The sequence below is a fragment of the Cupressus sempervirens genome, chromosome 9 (genome assembly GCF_028749045.1).
Source record: "Cupressus sempervirens isolate cs-2001-9-10 chromosome 9, ASM2874904v1, whole genome shotgun sequence".
Taxonomy (NCBI): Eukaryota; Viridiplantae; Streptophyta; class Pinopsida; order Cupressales; family Cupressaceae; genus Cupressus; species Cupressus sempervirens.
Window position 1 is genome coordinate 500768815 of NC_143126.1, and position 17524 is coordinate 500786338.

General features: G+C 38.7%; 1 protein-coding gene across 1 annotated transcript; it reads left to right on the forward strand.

Annotated features, from left to right (window-relative positions):
• The first annotated feature begins 672 nt into the window (after positions 1-672).
• LOC149539520 (uncharacterized) lies at positions 673-11062 on the forward strand. The gene is made up of 2 exons (XM_089800773.1): positions 673-2043; positions 9926-11062. Exons 1-2 carry the CDS (start codon positions 902-904, stop codon positions 10797-10799), a joined length of 2016 nt encoding a protein of 671 aa, XP_089656899.1. The 5' UTR covers positions 673-901; the 3' UTR covers positions 10800-11062.
• Positions 11063-17524: the final 6462 nt, after the last annotated feature.

A 17524-nucleotide genomic window follows, 5' to 3' on the forward strand; every position in this document is an offset into this window, starting at 1 on the left:
TATCTTTTGAACATTGGTAAAACTTATTATAAAATCAATTAATATTTAAATTGAATGTAAATTATGTAACATTATTTATTTAATATAATATTATATTCTTTATTTTTTATGAAGGTCCTTCATGAAATATTTGTAACTATTTCATACAAGAAAATGAGTCTTATATCTCAACCTCTTAAACTAAGAGTCTAATACTAAAGAGTAGTATCCGTCAAGCCAAATTCACTCCGAATTTTAAATATGCACATATAAAGAATACAATTAGAATTTAGAATGGTCTATTCACGAGAGAGCAAGGAAGAACAAAGCAAGCTATAAAAGTTATGTCGGAATAAATCTCTTTTTGTAGTGGGGAATAAATTTCTTCCCATGGTGGGGAATGGATTTGTTTTCATATTGGCTCATGTTGTTATCATAGCGTGAACAGGAGCGTCGTATACTCTTTGGCTTTTCTGTATTCAATTACGACGGCATTAGTACTATGTTTCTACCTTTTCTCTTTAACCTACCAAGCACTATTAAAGTATTTTGCCTTCAAATATGCTGTCCTTGTTTAAAGTGTTCAGATTCGAAGATGACTGGACTTATCATAGATGGCCAGTCTATGCAATTACTACATACTAAAATTCACCAGTCTATGCAATTACTACATGCTAAAATTCACTATTCAACACTTTTAATTTAAGAATTAATCTTAGTGTGCCATGTTTATGTTTAAGCGTTTAAGCCGTCTTCGTGACTATTATCCGTTGTTCTAATCATATTAGGCAAGACTTAAATTCTGATAGACTTATTCAGAGCCATAGAACTAATTTCTTTGACTCTAATAGTTACAGCACAAAGTTTGGATCATGGTGCTATGACTGTAGCTTAAGTTTGCAAGACTCGGAAGAGAAGAACGATGGAGGGGAAATGGAGCAGTTTGCGGGTGGGAGTGGGAGACAGCGTGGGGGATTTTGTTTATCGGCTTTCAAAGGATTGGATGATAGACCTCGTAGTGTTGGTGAGCATGATGGTGCAGCTTCTGCTCGCTTTTGGCGGTGCACTCAGATACCGCAGTGGAAGTTCGGTATTGCAGTTAGTGATATGGTTGGGTTACATGTCTGCGGACGCCGTGGCCATCTATGCACTTGGTGTCATGGCGCACACTCAGACTCGTGCAATCTTGTTCGGATTATGGGCTCCCATATTGCTCTCACATTTGGGAGGACCGGATACCATCTCCGCCTATTCCACGCCAGACAATGAGCTCTGGTTAAGACACCTGCTCACCATGTTGTACCAGATCTCGGTGGCCGCTTATGTTGTGTATTTGTCACAGTTGGGAGGGTATCTGTTAGCTGCGGCCCTGCTCTTGTTAGTTGTTGGCATTTCCAAGTACGGTGAAAGGACTATGGCCTTGAGATCCTCCAGCCTCTCGCAGATTGTCAGCTCGGCTGATCCCATGAACGTCTTTATGCAAGAGAAGGGCGGAAGATGTAATTATCTGGTCATGGGACTGAAAACATGGACAAAGGGGGATGATATGATGGTGACTATTAACGATGTTTGGAATTCCGAGGATAAAGCGCCCACAGAGAACTACCTGCTCTGCTTGTCACATGCCTTATTCAAAATGAATAAGCGCAGATATGTGAATCTCTATCTTCACGAAAGGTATTACAACATAGCGAGGGACTTCTACTTTACCGATGATTTATCTCACATCCCTTCCCCACAGAAGATATTTGCGGTCGCCGAGATGGAGCTGAAATTTTTGTACGATCTTTTGTTCTCCAAGTCAAGCGGCACGGCATTCAGTAAAGTGGGAATAGTAATGCGCTTGGTCAACATCTGTCTTCTGGGAATCACAGGTTTTCTCTTCTACAGCGAATTGAGGTCGCAGAAAGTGTTGAGGGAAACTCTTTCTGCGCAACGCATGGTGTCGTATGTGCTCCTATCTGTTGCTCTTGTTTTAGAGATTGGGCAGTTCTGCAGAGTTTTGGCGTCGGATTGGACCATGGTCTGGCTTATCTGCGCACGCATTCGGCATTCCGGTGGAAGGTGCACAAATCCGCAATTGTTTTCTCTGTTATTTTTCCTAAATTAATCTTCTTTATATTTCATAAGTCAACTCTATTTTCAATTTTCACATTATGCTTTTATTAGTGTAAGCAACGATTTTGAATAGTGAAGATTATCTTCTACAAAAAAAAAAAAAGAAAAGAAAAGATAGGTATTAAATACTATAGGACTTTTTTTTTTGCTCTGCTAGGGTTTTCTTGCTACATGCGAACTTTCCGTTTTTTTTGCGTACGGCCCTTCGCTTGCACTCCCCTTCTGTCGGCACTTGTCATCCCGCATTTACTGCGGGAGCTTTAGATTAGGATATAATGGCTCCGGCCAGAGGTGAACTAGTTGTTTCTGGTATTCATGCTGCTGCTTCGAACTGCCATGGCACCGCCATCGAACAAACGCTCGCGCAAGTTTGTCCCGAAGGTCTTCTACGAGGTAATCCTGATATTGTCCTTCCTTTGTAAGAATTTGATGCTGCATGTGATTGGTTAGAACAACATACTTTGATAGGGTATTTTGTTGGTAGGACTCCCCCTGAAGCTATGCTCAGAGAATGGGTCAACAAAAGCTAGACTCCTCATGGAGTTCGTCGTGACGCTGTGCAAAACCTTACCAAAGGTTTTTTTTAATTTCACTTTGCTAACACGTCGCAAGTAGACGCAGTTTTTACCAACGGCCCTTGGTCTATGCATTCCTCTCTGCTTGTTTTTTAAAAATGGTCCCGAGACTTATCTGTCTCAGATGATAAAAAACTTAGAGTTCCTATTTGGGTTGAATTCCCAGGTCTACCCTTGCCCTGCTGGCCTTTTATTGAGTCTATTGCCCAAGCCCTTGGCAAAGTTGTTACCAAGGAGCCAGAGAATTTTTTAATGCTCGTCCTCAGCGGCGTGTTTGCATTGAAGTTGATCTTTCTAAAGATCTCAAGGATTCTGTGAAAATCCAGATTGGTGCTCAAACCTTCTCACAAAAGGTGCTTTACTTGAACCTACCTAACACCTGTTATAGGTGCCAGTCTGCGAAACACAAGATCAGGGATTGCCCTTTGGCTACGCCTAGGGTCAAACCCCAGCCTAAAGCAACGCCTATCAAACAGGTCGAAGGAAAAAAAGAAGAACGGGTTACTGTTGCGCGCAAGGGCAAGCCTGCCTTGAATCCTTTAGCCCCCAAGCCATCCTATGCGGCAATTACTGTGATTCCTCCTATTTCCACTGAAGTGTCAACGCTTGCTACCGTGGAGACGCCAGCGGCTTCCATTACACTTGTTCCAGTTTCGCAGGTTTCAAACCCTGCTGGTTCGTAGGGGATTAAGGCGGCCGCCAGGGCCTCGTCCTTGGCTGGGGCTCGTTCTCCTCTTGTAGTCTCTTCCATAGTACCACCAGCAACAAGGCGTTCTCACAGTCCTCCTGGACATATGGAGATATCAGGGGTAAAACGGCAGGCTGTAAGTTTAGAGGATTTCCCGTCTGACTTCCACCCGATTTCTACCTTTTTGCAGAATAGTTACTCCTCTCTGGAGGACGAGGATGATATGGAAGAGTTCTCATGAACTTCCTCTCTTGGAATGTTCGAGGTCTTACAGACCTCCCCAGAAAGTACTATGTCCGGGATACCCGTCATAGACTTGGGAATTTAGCTTTTCTTTGCCTGCAAGAAGTTAAGATTTCTGGTTTCATGCTTTCTGCTGCATGCCGCATCATTTGGCAGGATAGCGTCATGTTTTCTTCTCAGCATGAAGTTGGTCGAGGTGGTGTAGTTACTCTCCTGTCACCTCGCCTTCATTCTACTATTATCTCACATGGTTCTAACCCCACACATCGTATTATTTGGCTTTTTCTTTCTATTAACAATCATTATTTTGGAGTCATTAATGTTTATGCCTCCAATGATGCTGTGGAAAGGGCACAAATGTGGGTTTGGCTTGCTGACAACTTGCCGCCAGCTACTTGGGTCCTGTGTGGGGACTTCAATATGGTTGAAGTGGCTTTTGACAAAGATGACATTTTGTCTTTCCGTTGGACAGCAGGGGAAAGAGAAGCCTGGTTTTACATGCATCATAAATTGGGCCTTTTTGATCCCAATACTAGCTGCCATCATGATAGTGGGGCCTAGCACACTTGGTCCAATTTTCGAGCCGGTCCTGACTGCATATTGAAATGTCTTGATCGTGCTATGATCTCGGCGCAATCTTTTTTTTCCTTTTCTGAAGATCGTGATCTACCTATCATTCCCCTGACAGATGTGACGTTGTCAGACCACTATCCTATTTATTTTGGTATTTTTTGGCAAACAACTATCCCCAAAGTGGCCAAGTCTCAATTCTTCCTCAACACGTCTATGTCGTTGCATGCTTCCACCATCTCCCACATACAATGTGTCTGGAATTTGGAACCACGTCCACATTCCCATCGAGGTTGGATTCAATGGTGGAATGATGCCATTACCAGAACAGCTCGATTTTTGCACATCTACAGGCGTCAGCTGGCAATTTTTAGAAAACGGTCTTATGAAGCCAACACCCTTGCCCTCAAAAAAGCCTCTGAAGCACTCACCTTCAACCCCTTTGATGTGGATCTTCAAATTCAGCTTGCCAAGCTTTGCCATGAAAAGCAAATTGCTAATAACTATGCTACCCGAGGAGCTCAAATCAAAGCCCATCTCCACTGGTTGGAGGTTGGCGACAAAGCCTCGAAGGAGTTCTTCCAGGCTCTCTGAGCACATCATACCAATGTTGGGATTAAAAGAATAAAACAAGGAACTGATGTTCTTTTCAGTCTGCCTGACATCCTGCAAGCTTTTTTTCTTCACTATGAGAACGTCTTTGCTTCGCAGGGACATTCGATTGCCCAGGAGGAGGCTCTCAGAAAGTGTATTACTGTTACTCCAAATCGCCTCGCGGTTGAGCAACGCGCTTTCTGTGAGCAACTTCTTTCCCTCCGAGACCTTAAAGAGTCAGTTTACTCCATGGAGGATGACAAATCCCCTGGGTGTGATGGATTTCCTTGTGAATTTTACAAACATCTTTGGGAGCAAATTGGTCCTGATCTGCACAAAGTCTATCTTGAAGCATACCATTCTAAAAGCCTAGGAGTGATCATAAGTAAAGGCAATATTAAATTCATACCTAAAGCTGGTGATCCTGAGGACATCTGCAACTGGAGGCCCATCACCCTCCTGAATGTGTCTTATAAGATCATTGCTAAGGCGCTCTCTCTCAAAATCCGCAATATGCTTCTTCTAATTGTGCGGCCTAAACAAACTGGCTTCATCAAATCCAGGTATATTCTTGACAACATCATTGCTGTCTGGGAAGGTATGGAATGGGCTCATAAGTCCAAGCAGCAGGCTATCTTTTTAAAGATAGATTTTGCTAAAGCCTATGATTGCATTGAATGGCCTTTCATTTTGGCTATGCTTCAGGCTCTGGGTTTTGGTGCCAATTTTCTTCAGTCCGTGGAGATGCTCTTTGGTGACACTAATGCTTGCATCACCATCAATAATTCGCAATCTAAAGCTTTTGGATTTTTTCGTTCCATCAGACAAGGTTGTCCGCTAGCTCCAACGCTTTATGTCCTTGCTGTTGAAGGTTTTGGTTATTTACTTGCTCACTCTGTGTCTTCAGGACTGGTCCGTGGCATTTCCTTGCCTAATTCTTCCTCCCAGTTAGTCAATGGTCATTTTGCTGATGATTCTTTTCTTACTCTTCTTGAAGATGAAGAAAACATAAAAAATGCTTTAAATTGTCTGGACACTTTTTGTCAAGCCTCTGGCTCTGCCATTCAATGGCATAAAACGCTCTACTACCGACTGTCTTTTTTGCCAGCTCCACCTTGGTTCAGCCAATTCCAATGGAAATGGGTTACTCATGGAGAAATCTTTCGCTTTCTCGGCATTCCCTTTGCTTTCCAGGCTTCCCCTGTGGAACTTTTGAATGTTGTGCTTACAAAGATTAGCAAAAAGCTTGATTATTAGATCACTAAGCCGCTTTCTCTTGCTGGTAAATTCCAGATTTGTTCTGAGATTTTGGCTGCCACCCATGTGTATTATTCTTCTTGTTGGGCTCCCTCCAAAGCTTCCTATCTCAAATTAGAACATTTGCTCAGAGATTTTTTTTGGGCCTCTGGTTCTGACCATCATGGTTTTCACAGAGTTGCTTGGGATTTCTGTTGTCTCCCAAGGGAATTTGGGGGTCTCGGCTTGCTTTCCACTCGGAAGCAGGGCCTTGCCCTCTGTGCTAAATGGATTATTAGAGCTATTTCTAGAGATGAAGCCTGGAAAATTCTTGTTAGGCATTGCATCTCTTCAGGCTTCCCTGCTAACAGACTGGTGTGGAAGGGGATTGGTTTTCAGACCCTTCTCACTATGCGTGAACCAGTGGTCATACAGGGCTCTTTTGTTATTAAGAGCATCTGGAAAGCCTGGGAAGCTATTAAACCTTGGCTTTGTTGGGCTGGTGATGAGTTTCGCAATGGGTTGTCCTTAAATCAACAGAACATTTGGTGGTCTCCCCTGTTTGCCTTCCAGGGTACTCCTCTTGCCAAGACTCAAGGTGCCAGTGCTCTGCGTTTCTTTAAACGTGGCATCCGCACTACCAAGGACATTTTTTCAAGAATCACCATGAATTTCAGGTCATGGGAGGATATGCAAGTTCAATACCGCCTTGTTCGTGCCGATCGCCAGACCTATGACCTTCTGTTGTCGTCCATCCCTGTGCACTTACTTCATAAAGTGGGGATTCAGTCTGTTCATCCTTGGTGGTATGATTGGAAGTGGTTTCCTGCCACTCCATTTACCAATTATAAGCCCAATATGGGATACAGATGGCTTTCGCCCCACCTTCCGATGGTGGACACGCTTAATCAACGGTGGCATTTGCATTCTTCGCTTTCTCAATGGAGAAAACGGTTCGACACCATTTGGAGTGCCATTACAGAACCTAAGATTGCACAATTTTCTTGGTGCCTTGCCTTCCAAGGTCTTCCCCTGGGGCCTCGGCTCAAGCACATTGGGGTTCCTGATCCCAGATGCCCATTCTGTGGCCAACCTGAGTCCTTTTTGCATATTTTTTGGTTTTGCAAGTGGCCTTGGAATTATTGGCACTGGATTCATGATTTTTTCAAGCCTTTTAGGCCTGAACCTTTTTCATGGCACATGATCCTGCTGGGTGATTCCCCCAGATTTCCTCAAAAGTTCTCCCAGATTTGGCATACTTTCAAGATGGAAATTTTTTTTTCTCTATGGAAACATAGGAATGTAGTTTTATTCACTCATAATTTTTTGGATATTAACATTGCAATGTACACTAAGGCATGCATTTGTAACAATGTCATTATGCAGATACAGGTGCAAGCTAATAAAGTTGCCCTGGAGGTTGCACACTTACAGGAATTGTTAAATCATTGGGGCAATGCTCCTTGCACCATTGCCAGAGTGCCTCCGGATGCCTCGGTTGATGCCTCCTCGTCTCGTGGTCACCGTTCCTGACGCCAGTCCTCTAGCCGCCATTCACACACGCCACCCTCCCAAGGTCCCTGCCACCGCTCTCCCAGTGGTGGTCATGGCAGTTGGAGGCGTCGCTCCGCTTCCCCACCACTTGGTGGTTCTGGCTGGTCCCTAGCTCCTCCCCTGGGTAGGCTTTTGGCCGGTCTTCGGCTCCTCCCCCTAGACGGGCACACTCTGGTAAATTTCCTCGGCTGGCCTTGGCAATTTCTCTTGCGTAGCCAGACAAGAAGGATGCAGAGACTGCGACTACCCCAAACCCTGCTGATGCTGTTGACGGCTGGACTGTTCCCACTCCGCCTCACAATCCCACTGATGCGTGGGGATTTCCTGATAAAGATGATCCTCCTCCCTCTGTTGGTACTGCCTTGGCAGCCTGAGGTTGTTAAAAGTGTTTTTTTTTTTTATGAATAGTTTATAGTTTTTGACTGAGGCCATGTTGTTTATCCCGGCTTCGGCTGTTTGAACTCATTCGCGGGGTGATCCTGTATCCCCTGGCCCCTTTTTTGTGAATTGTAATCTTAGTAAATTTTATTAATTGAAAAGGACTATTCATCAAAAGAAAAAATACTATAGGACAGTAAAGAATCCCAACGAAACACGGGCACAGAATAAATAGGACACAACTTAATAATTTAATGTCCGAATGATGGTTTCTTCGCTTAACCCCTTGAATTTGATGGTCGTACTAACAATTTTTTCACTTTTGAATCGTCTATGAGTATGAGTAAGACCGTATTTATAGAATATTACTTAATAATGAATATTTGTTATAGATAATTTTATATTTTACTTAATAATATACATAAATATGATTTTATAATATGTATAATATGTATTATTTTATATTATATATGTTTCTATTTGATTGATGTTTAGATATGCGTATTTTGAAGATTGTAATGTTTTCTTAATTTAGAATAAAATATAATGAAATTCAAAAACTTAATTTTAGTTATTTATAATATTAGGTATGTATTTTTATATTATTTATTAAATAATTATATTAACTCAAAAATCATTTAAAGCAATACACATGAACTTAGAAATTTGCTTCTTTATTTGACAAAAAGACTCTCAAATTACTTGGTGCTGACTTTTATATATATTAGCAATTGATATCTATTATTTATTAATTTATAAAAAAATTAAGTTTCAAACTATTGGACAATAATTTTATAGCTAAAAAACATAAAATGAAAGGAGCCGTCATTTAAAAAAATCATATGACAGGTTGGGGCGGTAGTGAAATTCCAGCCCTAAGTATCCTATTAGGAGCTTTGTCCAAAAGTGAAACCAATGAAATGAAGTCTATCTTAGCAAAGTTTGCGGGAGTATTCCCTGCATTTTAATCGCATTTAACCTCAGAAAAGAAGTACACTCTTCAACAGAAGCAGGCTCTAGTTCCTTGCAAAGAATTTGTGGTTCTTAATGCTGACAACTAGTTGTATCATGACCTACTTCAGCACAAAAATGATAAATAATTGAATGAATCTTTCAACACAAATAGCTCACTTTAAGTAAGCACTAATATTTTTTAATCAAGTTATTTATTTGGGAGAGAATAATTTTGCATTCTATTTGGGCTTTTCTAAAATTCTATATGGAAATTTTTTATGTAAATTTTGAATTATCTTTAATTTTTTTTTTACATAAGTTTATTTGGTAAGTCTCTAGATGTCTTTTTATCAAGGTGTCAAAAACAACTCTAAAAGATGTAGATTGATGGTCATTCAAAAGAGACACCCATACTTATGACAACACATGTGACACATTTCATTTAATTATTGACAATAAAAACTTTATAGTGACAATTATTGGTACCATGTTGTCAAAAATATTAGACATTAAAATAACAATTACAAATTAAAATTAAAAATGAATAATCTTACCACAATCAATAGAACTTGTCAAATTCTTAGGACTATGAAATTTGAGAAATTACTTGACTTTCTTTTATGGGCATATGCCTACTTCATTTAATTAATTTAATTAGATGCATTGTTGGATAAATTCTTTATGTTTAACATAATAACAGTAGATAATAAGAAATGGAAAAAATATTATTGATATTTTATAAAATAATATTACAAGTTCAACTTACATATGCATGACAGTATTTGCCACAAGTGGCTTAAGCAGCACACTCAACCATTGACTAATAATGACTTAGAGTGGGCCCAGCCACTCCTAACCAATAGTTTGAGTCCAATGCATAACAGTGACCCTGAGCTATAGGCTAAGAGCGGTTGGACTCACTCTTAGTTCGAACCATTGTCTTAATCTTCTATAATACTCTTGAATGTTAAATTTGATATAATAATAATAGCGTGAATTCGCATACTAATTTAGGATTACTCTCTAATGCACACAGAAGGAATGGAAAGGATTCGTGCATGGCGAAGCTAATGAAGATTGCCATTCTGGTATCCAGCTGCTTCCGCAAGTGCTGCCCGGGTGGGTACTGGAAAAACCAGATATCACAATACTCTATGATCGATACCTGCTCACACGTCTCTCCTTGCATCTGGAAGCTCACTAAATTTCTCCGCCTCACAAGCCTTGTTACGGGCTGGTACACCAAGACAGACACCGACCTAGATGATCTGAAAATAATTATCGCCAACCAACTTAAAGAGAGATGCTCATCAGAAAAAGGAGATGTGGAAAGCTGTAGAAAACAACTGGAGTCCTATGATTTCGGTTTGGAAGTAAACAACGTCCACGAAGATCTGAAATGGGCTTCGCAGCAGGATCAGGAGCATCTAATTCTGCATTGGCATATAGCGACCACAATCTGTGAGATGCAGAGAGAGGCAGAACCCAGTTCAAGCGAAGAGGCGGAGGATATAAAAAGGAATGTTCGTATAAGCGGGAAGTTGTCAAGGTATTGCGCGTATTTACTAGTGTCCACGCCCAAGCTTCTTCCTCTCCATCCAGACATTGCAAATGTGAAGCACATGGTTGTTCACAATGAGCTCATTAGCCTTCCCGACCTTGGCTACAACAGAATGAAAAGCTACGAAAAATATTCTACTCTAGGACATGGAGCAAAACTAGCTCGTCAGCTGCAGCAGCAGCCAGAAGAGCGAAGGTGGAAAATAATATCAGATTACTGGACTGGTGTGATTATATTTTATGCGCTGAAAAACAAAGCTTCTACCCATGCAGAGAAGCTCACTGTAGGAGGTGAATTTCTAACTCTGCTCTGGGCTATAGTCGGTCATATAGGAGTGGGAGATCAGTGAGATGAGCAATGCACAAGGAAGATGACAGTATCCTATTTCCTTAGTTTTCCTAATCAGCGCTTGTGAGAAGTGGTCGATTGAGTTGTATACATAGGAAGTCTAGTGTTTTTAACTCTTCCATTGTCTTTGAATCTGAGCCATAGCATATATTTGTACGAAATGAAGTTTTCATGGAATACTCTAGTTTAATTATCTATTAATAGTAACATTCACTTTATTATGTTACTATTTGTATATACGTTTTATATAAGTTTTTAAAATCATGACATGGTTGTATGTGTTTTTGGGTTATGGAATAAGCACTATTTTTAGCATATTTGATTGTACAAGTAAAGTTAAAATGGAGCCAAAATTGTTTGTAAATAGTTTTTTAAAAAGAAGTATAGTATACTAGTTGTATTGTAATTATTGTTAATGATTACAAATAAATTATTTTATATCTTAGATGTATGATTTTTTTAAAAATATTTTATTTGTTTAAAGAGTTTTCTCCATCAAAATCTTTACATTTTAATGTTCTATTTATATGACTTGTGTATTTTATTTCTTGTGCTTATAAATATCACAAATCTACATACTATTCTATTGCAAAGTTATTGTAGGAAATGTTTCCATACACCATACTTTCTTTCAACACTAGTGACTCCTAATATCTAGTTTTTTGTAAGACTAAATGCACTTTACTCTAGAGTAACAATTAATAACTTAGTGAGATGGGAGAGACCTAGTGTAGATGTGGCTAACTTTTTGTTATAAGGGTCAAATGCTACTCTAATGACACTTTTGTTTGGACCAACTTTACAATCATAGAAAATATTAGTGATAGTACTCTTTAGAAATGTGAGTGTCCCAAAACGATTTAGTGGATTTAATATATATTTCTTTTAAATATTCTAAAGTGAATTGGTCCTAGAATGATTCCTTGTCATTGAATAAGATCGTTAAATATGAATCAAATATGTATGAATACAAAATATATACACTTGAATACCTAACCTAACTATAATTAAGGAAAACTTACACTAAGTGTACTCAACAAGCATTCAAACAAACAAGAATGAAGACTTAGAAATTTGGAATTTTGTAAATTATATGATTAATCACATATACTGTAAGATAATTTCAAATTAAATTAAATAAGTATCAATATACAAGAGAAATATTTAAATGTAAAAAACATAAGAAACAATAAATATATACCAAGCTGTTCTTCTTGCTAGAAATTTGAATTGTTTGAAGGTTAGGGTGGAGGGAGATTCCATTGACATCAACTGCCTAAAGGATGATAGTCCCCTCATCTTCTATACTCAACTTGATATCCCTCTCTAAAGATACTATTAGTACCTTTGAAAATATCTTTATATCATATGGATATTGAGAAACCAACACCATGGTAGACTAGGTGGATAGTGAAGGGGTTAATTTTGGTCACCAATTGAGTTGGCAAGATGAGTTAGATTTCAACTATGATGCCAAATCTAGTCTTGGTAATGACCATACTCATGCACAAGTTGGAAACTAGTTCTATGAGAAATAGGGAAAACTAAGAGAGGAGGAGGGGAGGGGGGTGAATCAATGTTCCACAGATTTTTGCTCAACTATGGATCTCATTAACAATCTTTAAGCTTTCATATATGATCAAACACAAAATTACACATAACAATAACATAGTACAACTCATAACATTGTTATTTGTTAACTAGGAAAACCTTGGCCAAGCGAAAACCCTGGTCGAGATGATAGGCACAAAATGACCCACTAATCAAAAGTAATTTGTGAAATATCTTGAGTTTTTAAAGAGTATATTACATCCATATGGTGTATAATGTCTTAGTTAGAGCATTAGGCCTTGTTAGAAGACTCAATCCTACTAGGAGCTATTATTGTAAGAAAAAATATGCAAGTTGAGCCCACTGCCCAAATATGCATATAAAATAGTAAAATTTGTATACAAAAGATATAGTTACAAAAACCTTTCTAATAGTGTTGATATCTTCAATATCTAATTTTTCCTTTATAGCTCTCTTCACCAAATTGATCTGATGCAGAAGCATCCTGGGTTGACATATTATCCTACCCATTTGTTTTCATTTTTCTAGTTATTTCCAAGTTTTAGTCATTGTTGAGTTGCAACATTTGCTAAGTGCCAGTAATTTTGCAGTTTAAGTTGATTTGAGATTATCTCACATCATGTTAACACTTGGGTTCACGTGTTATCCCATCTCTATAGTGTGTGCTAAGTTGTTCTTCATGTGCTAAGTTACCTAATGTATGCCAAGTGAGTTTTTATGTGCCAAATTACCTAGTGTATGTCGAATGACTCTTCATGTGCCGAGTTTTCCTATTTATGTCGAGTGTCAGCATTTTGGATATGATTTCTGTGTTTTTGGTGCGAGCTGACTTGCAGGATTGATTTCAATCATGACATTTATGATGAGATCTTTCCTTGGGATATGCCCAAACTATTATTGGGTCGGCCTTTCTATTATGTAATGTTCTAGAATGATCTGTAAGTCATTTTGGCAAGTATAAATAGAATGTTTAGGCTTAGAGTTAGGCAATTTTTGGGGGGAGTGTAGAGAAAAATTGGAAAGTTGGAAACATTGTTACATATGTGTCTAGATGTTGTGAATTTGAAGTTGGATACTAGATCTTGAATGTATTTTTTATCTGGTCATATCCCAGAAGGCCTTATAGCTAGGCATGTATGCTGATTATTTGTTGAATTAATAAAATAATATTTCTCTCTCTCTCTCTCTCTCTCTCTCTCTCTCTCTGTGGTGTTGTTCTCTTTGCGTGTTTGCTTGCATTTTTCTAACTCTGCAAGGTTGGTTTGGATTGTTGGGTGTGCCTTTGGCCCTAGTGATTCTTGTTAGGTAGTATTAGAGCATAGTTGTTCCTAAGTGTGTAAGAAAATTGCCAAAGTGTGAGGCAATTTGTACTAGGACTTTGGATCGTGTAGAACCCAATTTTAGATTTGGTTGTATGGTTTTAGATCTATGAATTTGACCTATAACTTGCAGAGGGTTATGATCTTAGAGGAACCTAATTTGTTAAGATGGTTTTTGGTAGAGGAAATGTCAATAGTGTCATTTTAGATGCATTAAGACAAATTACAGCCAAATTAGATGTTGTGGAGATAACCCAGAGGATTGGAGTGCATCTTGAGGATGTGAGTGATGATGAAGTGGTAGCACCAAACCCTACTCTGAACCTAAAGAAGATTACATATTGCTGAGAGTATTATCTAGGGCACATTCGAAGCTTGTTATAGAAGTTATTCCGTATGATGGGAAATTGGACACCTATGCTAGAATTGATTGGATCTCTGATATGGAGAAGTTCTTTGAGTATGAAAACACTCTTGATAATAGGAAGGTGAAGATTGTAGTTACTAGGCTAAAAGGTCATGCTTCATTGTGGTGCGAGCATTTGCAAATTGATAGACAAAGGAGAGGAAAGAGGAAGATTAGAACTTCACTGAAGATGGTGAACAAGGTAAAGAACAAATTCCTTTCTTCTGATTACCAAGTTAGCTTGTGTTAGAAAAATGCAAAATTTGAGACAAAAAGATATAACTGTGAAAGAGTATACTAAGTAATTCTATTGATTGGACATTAGATCTAGACACGTGGATGATGATGTTGAGAAAATTGCAAGTTATATAAATGGATTGAGATCTAGAATTCAAGATGAAATAAGTTTTGTGAAATTGGAAAGTGTAGAAGAAGCATATCAATATGCCTTGAAAGTTGTAGAGATCTTGACATAGAAGCATGAACAAAGACAAAGAGGTAGAGGTGGTAGATTCTAGAGAGGTAGAGGTAGATCTTATGGTGAAGGTAGAAGATCTAACAATTCTATGCAAGATAAAGGAAAATCTAAATGGAAGAATGATGACAAAGACAAGACTGAGTGGAAAGGTGGTAGTTTATATCGAGGAAGAGGTAATTCTTATTCTAGAGCTAGTTTCTGTGGTAATTATTTTAGATGTGGCAAAGAAGGGCATATATCCTTTGAAAGTGGGTAGAATAATAGAAATGTTGTGATTCAAGGAGACATTGAGAGTTCACCAAGTGGACCTAAGGCTAGAGAAAACTTGATGGTGAGAAGAACCTTATGTAATAAAGGAAGTGATAAGGAACCTATTGTAAGAATTTTCCTTAGGGAAAAATTCACCCAAGATCAAAGAACTCAAGCACAAGCACAATAGTAGACCAGAAAGAGTATGATCAGAATATCAATATGTATTCAATTCAGTGTAAAAGTACACTAGGAGTACCTATATATAAAGGCCTCTAGAATGCTTCTAGAATGCCTAAGAATCAACATCATGATAAGTCATACAGCCAAGCCCATGTCCACCAGATATGGGTTATCCTCCATTAAGCATAGGAGTAGGTTCGATGATGAGAGGATAAGCCTACAATGGTGTAGCACAAAAAATAATGTTATAGACACCGTGTGATAAAATAGGAGTGCGAATAACTGTGTTGTCTACATGACAACTTAGTTAATTATACAAACTCCAGTGTTGTAGACACCGTGTGCTAAATTAGAGTTGCTTACTTCTATGTTGTCAACATGACAACTCATAAAAGTATGTAAACTCCTAAGTGTCTACCCAAATAAATAATAAAATAATGCATTAACCTAAGTAAACTTAAGTAAAGTGTAAATAGTAAATACGTATTTACACCAACACCCCCCCTTAAGTGCAACTTAGGGGAATGCAGTTAAGCTTACAAAAGCTAGGATGAAATGCATAATGGGTCCCAACTACTAGGCCATGTTAGGTACCCATGTACATAACGCAATGCAATCTCTCATAAATCAAATAAAGAGGGAAAACCTCATGGGAAAAACCCTCCCCCAAAAGGAGAGATGAAAAGACAAGATGCATGGATGGATAGAGTAATCAAGACCCCCATAACGGGAAAAGTCCCCCCCATAAGAAAGAAGAGGAAGAGAGACAAGGTAGTCCCCATCCTCTAATGAGAGTGTCGATCAGTGATGGCTACTCCAAGGAAGAAGCTGGTCCATGAGTGCTTAATAATGTTCCTTCCTTTTCGAAGAAACAATGAAAAAGGTACAAGTGAGATGCTTCCCCTATGTGTAGAAAGAATCCCAATGATTAATGATGCCTTTGAAACCTACTCAACTATCCCTATGTCAATGTTGATGGTCACCCCTTCCAATACTACTGAAAAGAACAAATATAGATCTAGCAAGGCTGTATGCAGAACCTATCCCAAAGAACTAACTATCTCCTCAAATGATAAAGAGAGCTCCTACAACTACTATACATAAGGATCCACAATCATATCAACCCTTGAAGATCAATCATGTAGAGAATGGACATGAGGGTCAAAGTGAGCCTTCGCAACAACTAAAGAAGGATCGGCATCATCAAGAGAAGATATATATCATCAATGATGTCTTGCAAGTTTGCTATGTATGACTCCACAAACAAACCTGAAATACTTGTTATGTAGTCAACCCCTATTGCTGGAGTTGGAAGACAAGGTGTACCACTCTATACTGGACCTATCACTGTGCCAATATATGCATGTGGAATGTGTTGATGAGGTGACCTCTCTCTACATCTATCAATAGGATCCCACAAATCTGAGTCTGTTAATCACTACCATTGGTGTCACTATTAGTTTCCATAGTGTATGAAGTGTAGAGAGGATTAGAGGATAAGTTGGGTGAACTTTCCTCAAAGTGTACATTCCTCTCTACAAAAATATCATGAGTCTTAGGATCCATAAGTATGTATGCCTTAACATTGTCTTTATATCCGATGAAAGTACAAGGCCTAGGTGGTGCTGCCTTGCATCCCCTAGAAGATATGTTTTCCCATGCTAGACAATTGAAGACTCTAAAGTGTTTCACAACTAGTTTTCTACCACACCATGCCTCAAAAAGGAGTCTTACCATCTAAGGCACTATAAGGAGACCTATTAAGTATGTTAGTGGCACTACTTATAGCTTCAACTTCAAGTGTTGGATCAAGAGACTTGGCTTGTACCATGTAACTTTCTATTGACTTAAGAGTTTGTATCCTCAGTGCTACAACATCTATCTTGTGTGGACTGAATGCTAGTGGATCATGAAGATCAATACCCTCAAGTTTGCAAAAGTCTTTGGGTGAACCCACAATAATGGGTTCCACTTTAGTGGGACGAACAAAAATGAATAAAATTTTGAAATGAGAAATTGAGTTTACCATATGTTCGTGCAAACACACTTATTGTGTTCGCGCGAACTTTTTTTTTAATCATAATCGTGTGAACATATTTCGTATGTTCGCGCGAACATATGTGATATATATGTTCACGCAAACATGATTTGCATGTTTGCGCGAACATAGGTTCACGTGAACATGGTAAACGTGTTCGCGCGAATGCCGTGTTCGCGTGAACGCCATTTTCGCACGAACATGCAAAATCACAAAAATTTTAACCTTTTTTTCTTTTTTTCTTTTTTTTGCTCTTTTGATTGCCATAGTTGTAGGAGAATGATCTCCTACTGTAAAATAAAAAATGTCAAAATGTGCTTCTTGGAGCAAGCTTTCCAACGACTATAATTTTATTACATAATTTAATCATTAAGACTTTCAAATATGAGTTTAACTCATTATAGGTTCATTACCGATTGAACATCAACTGACTTTGACACCTTAGAAAAATTAGTAAATTAGGTCAAAAAAAATTTGAAAA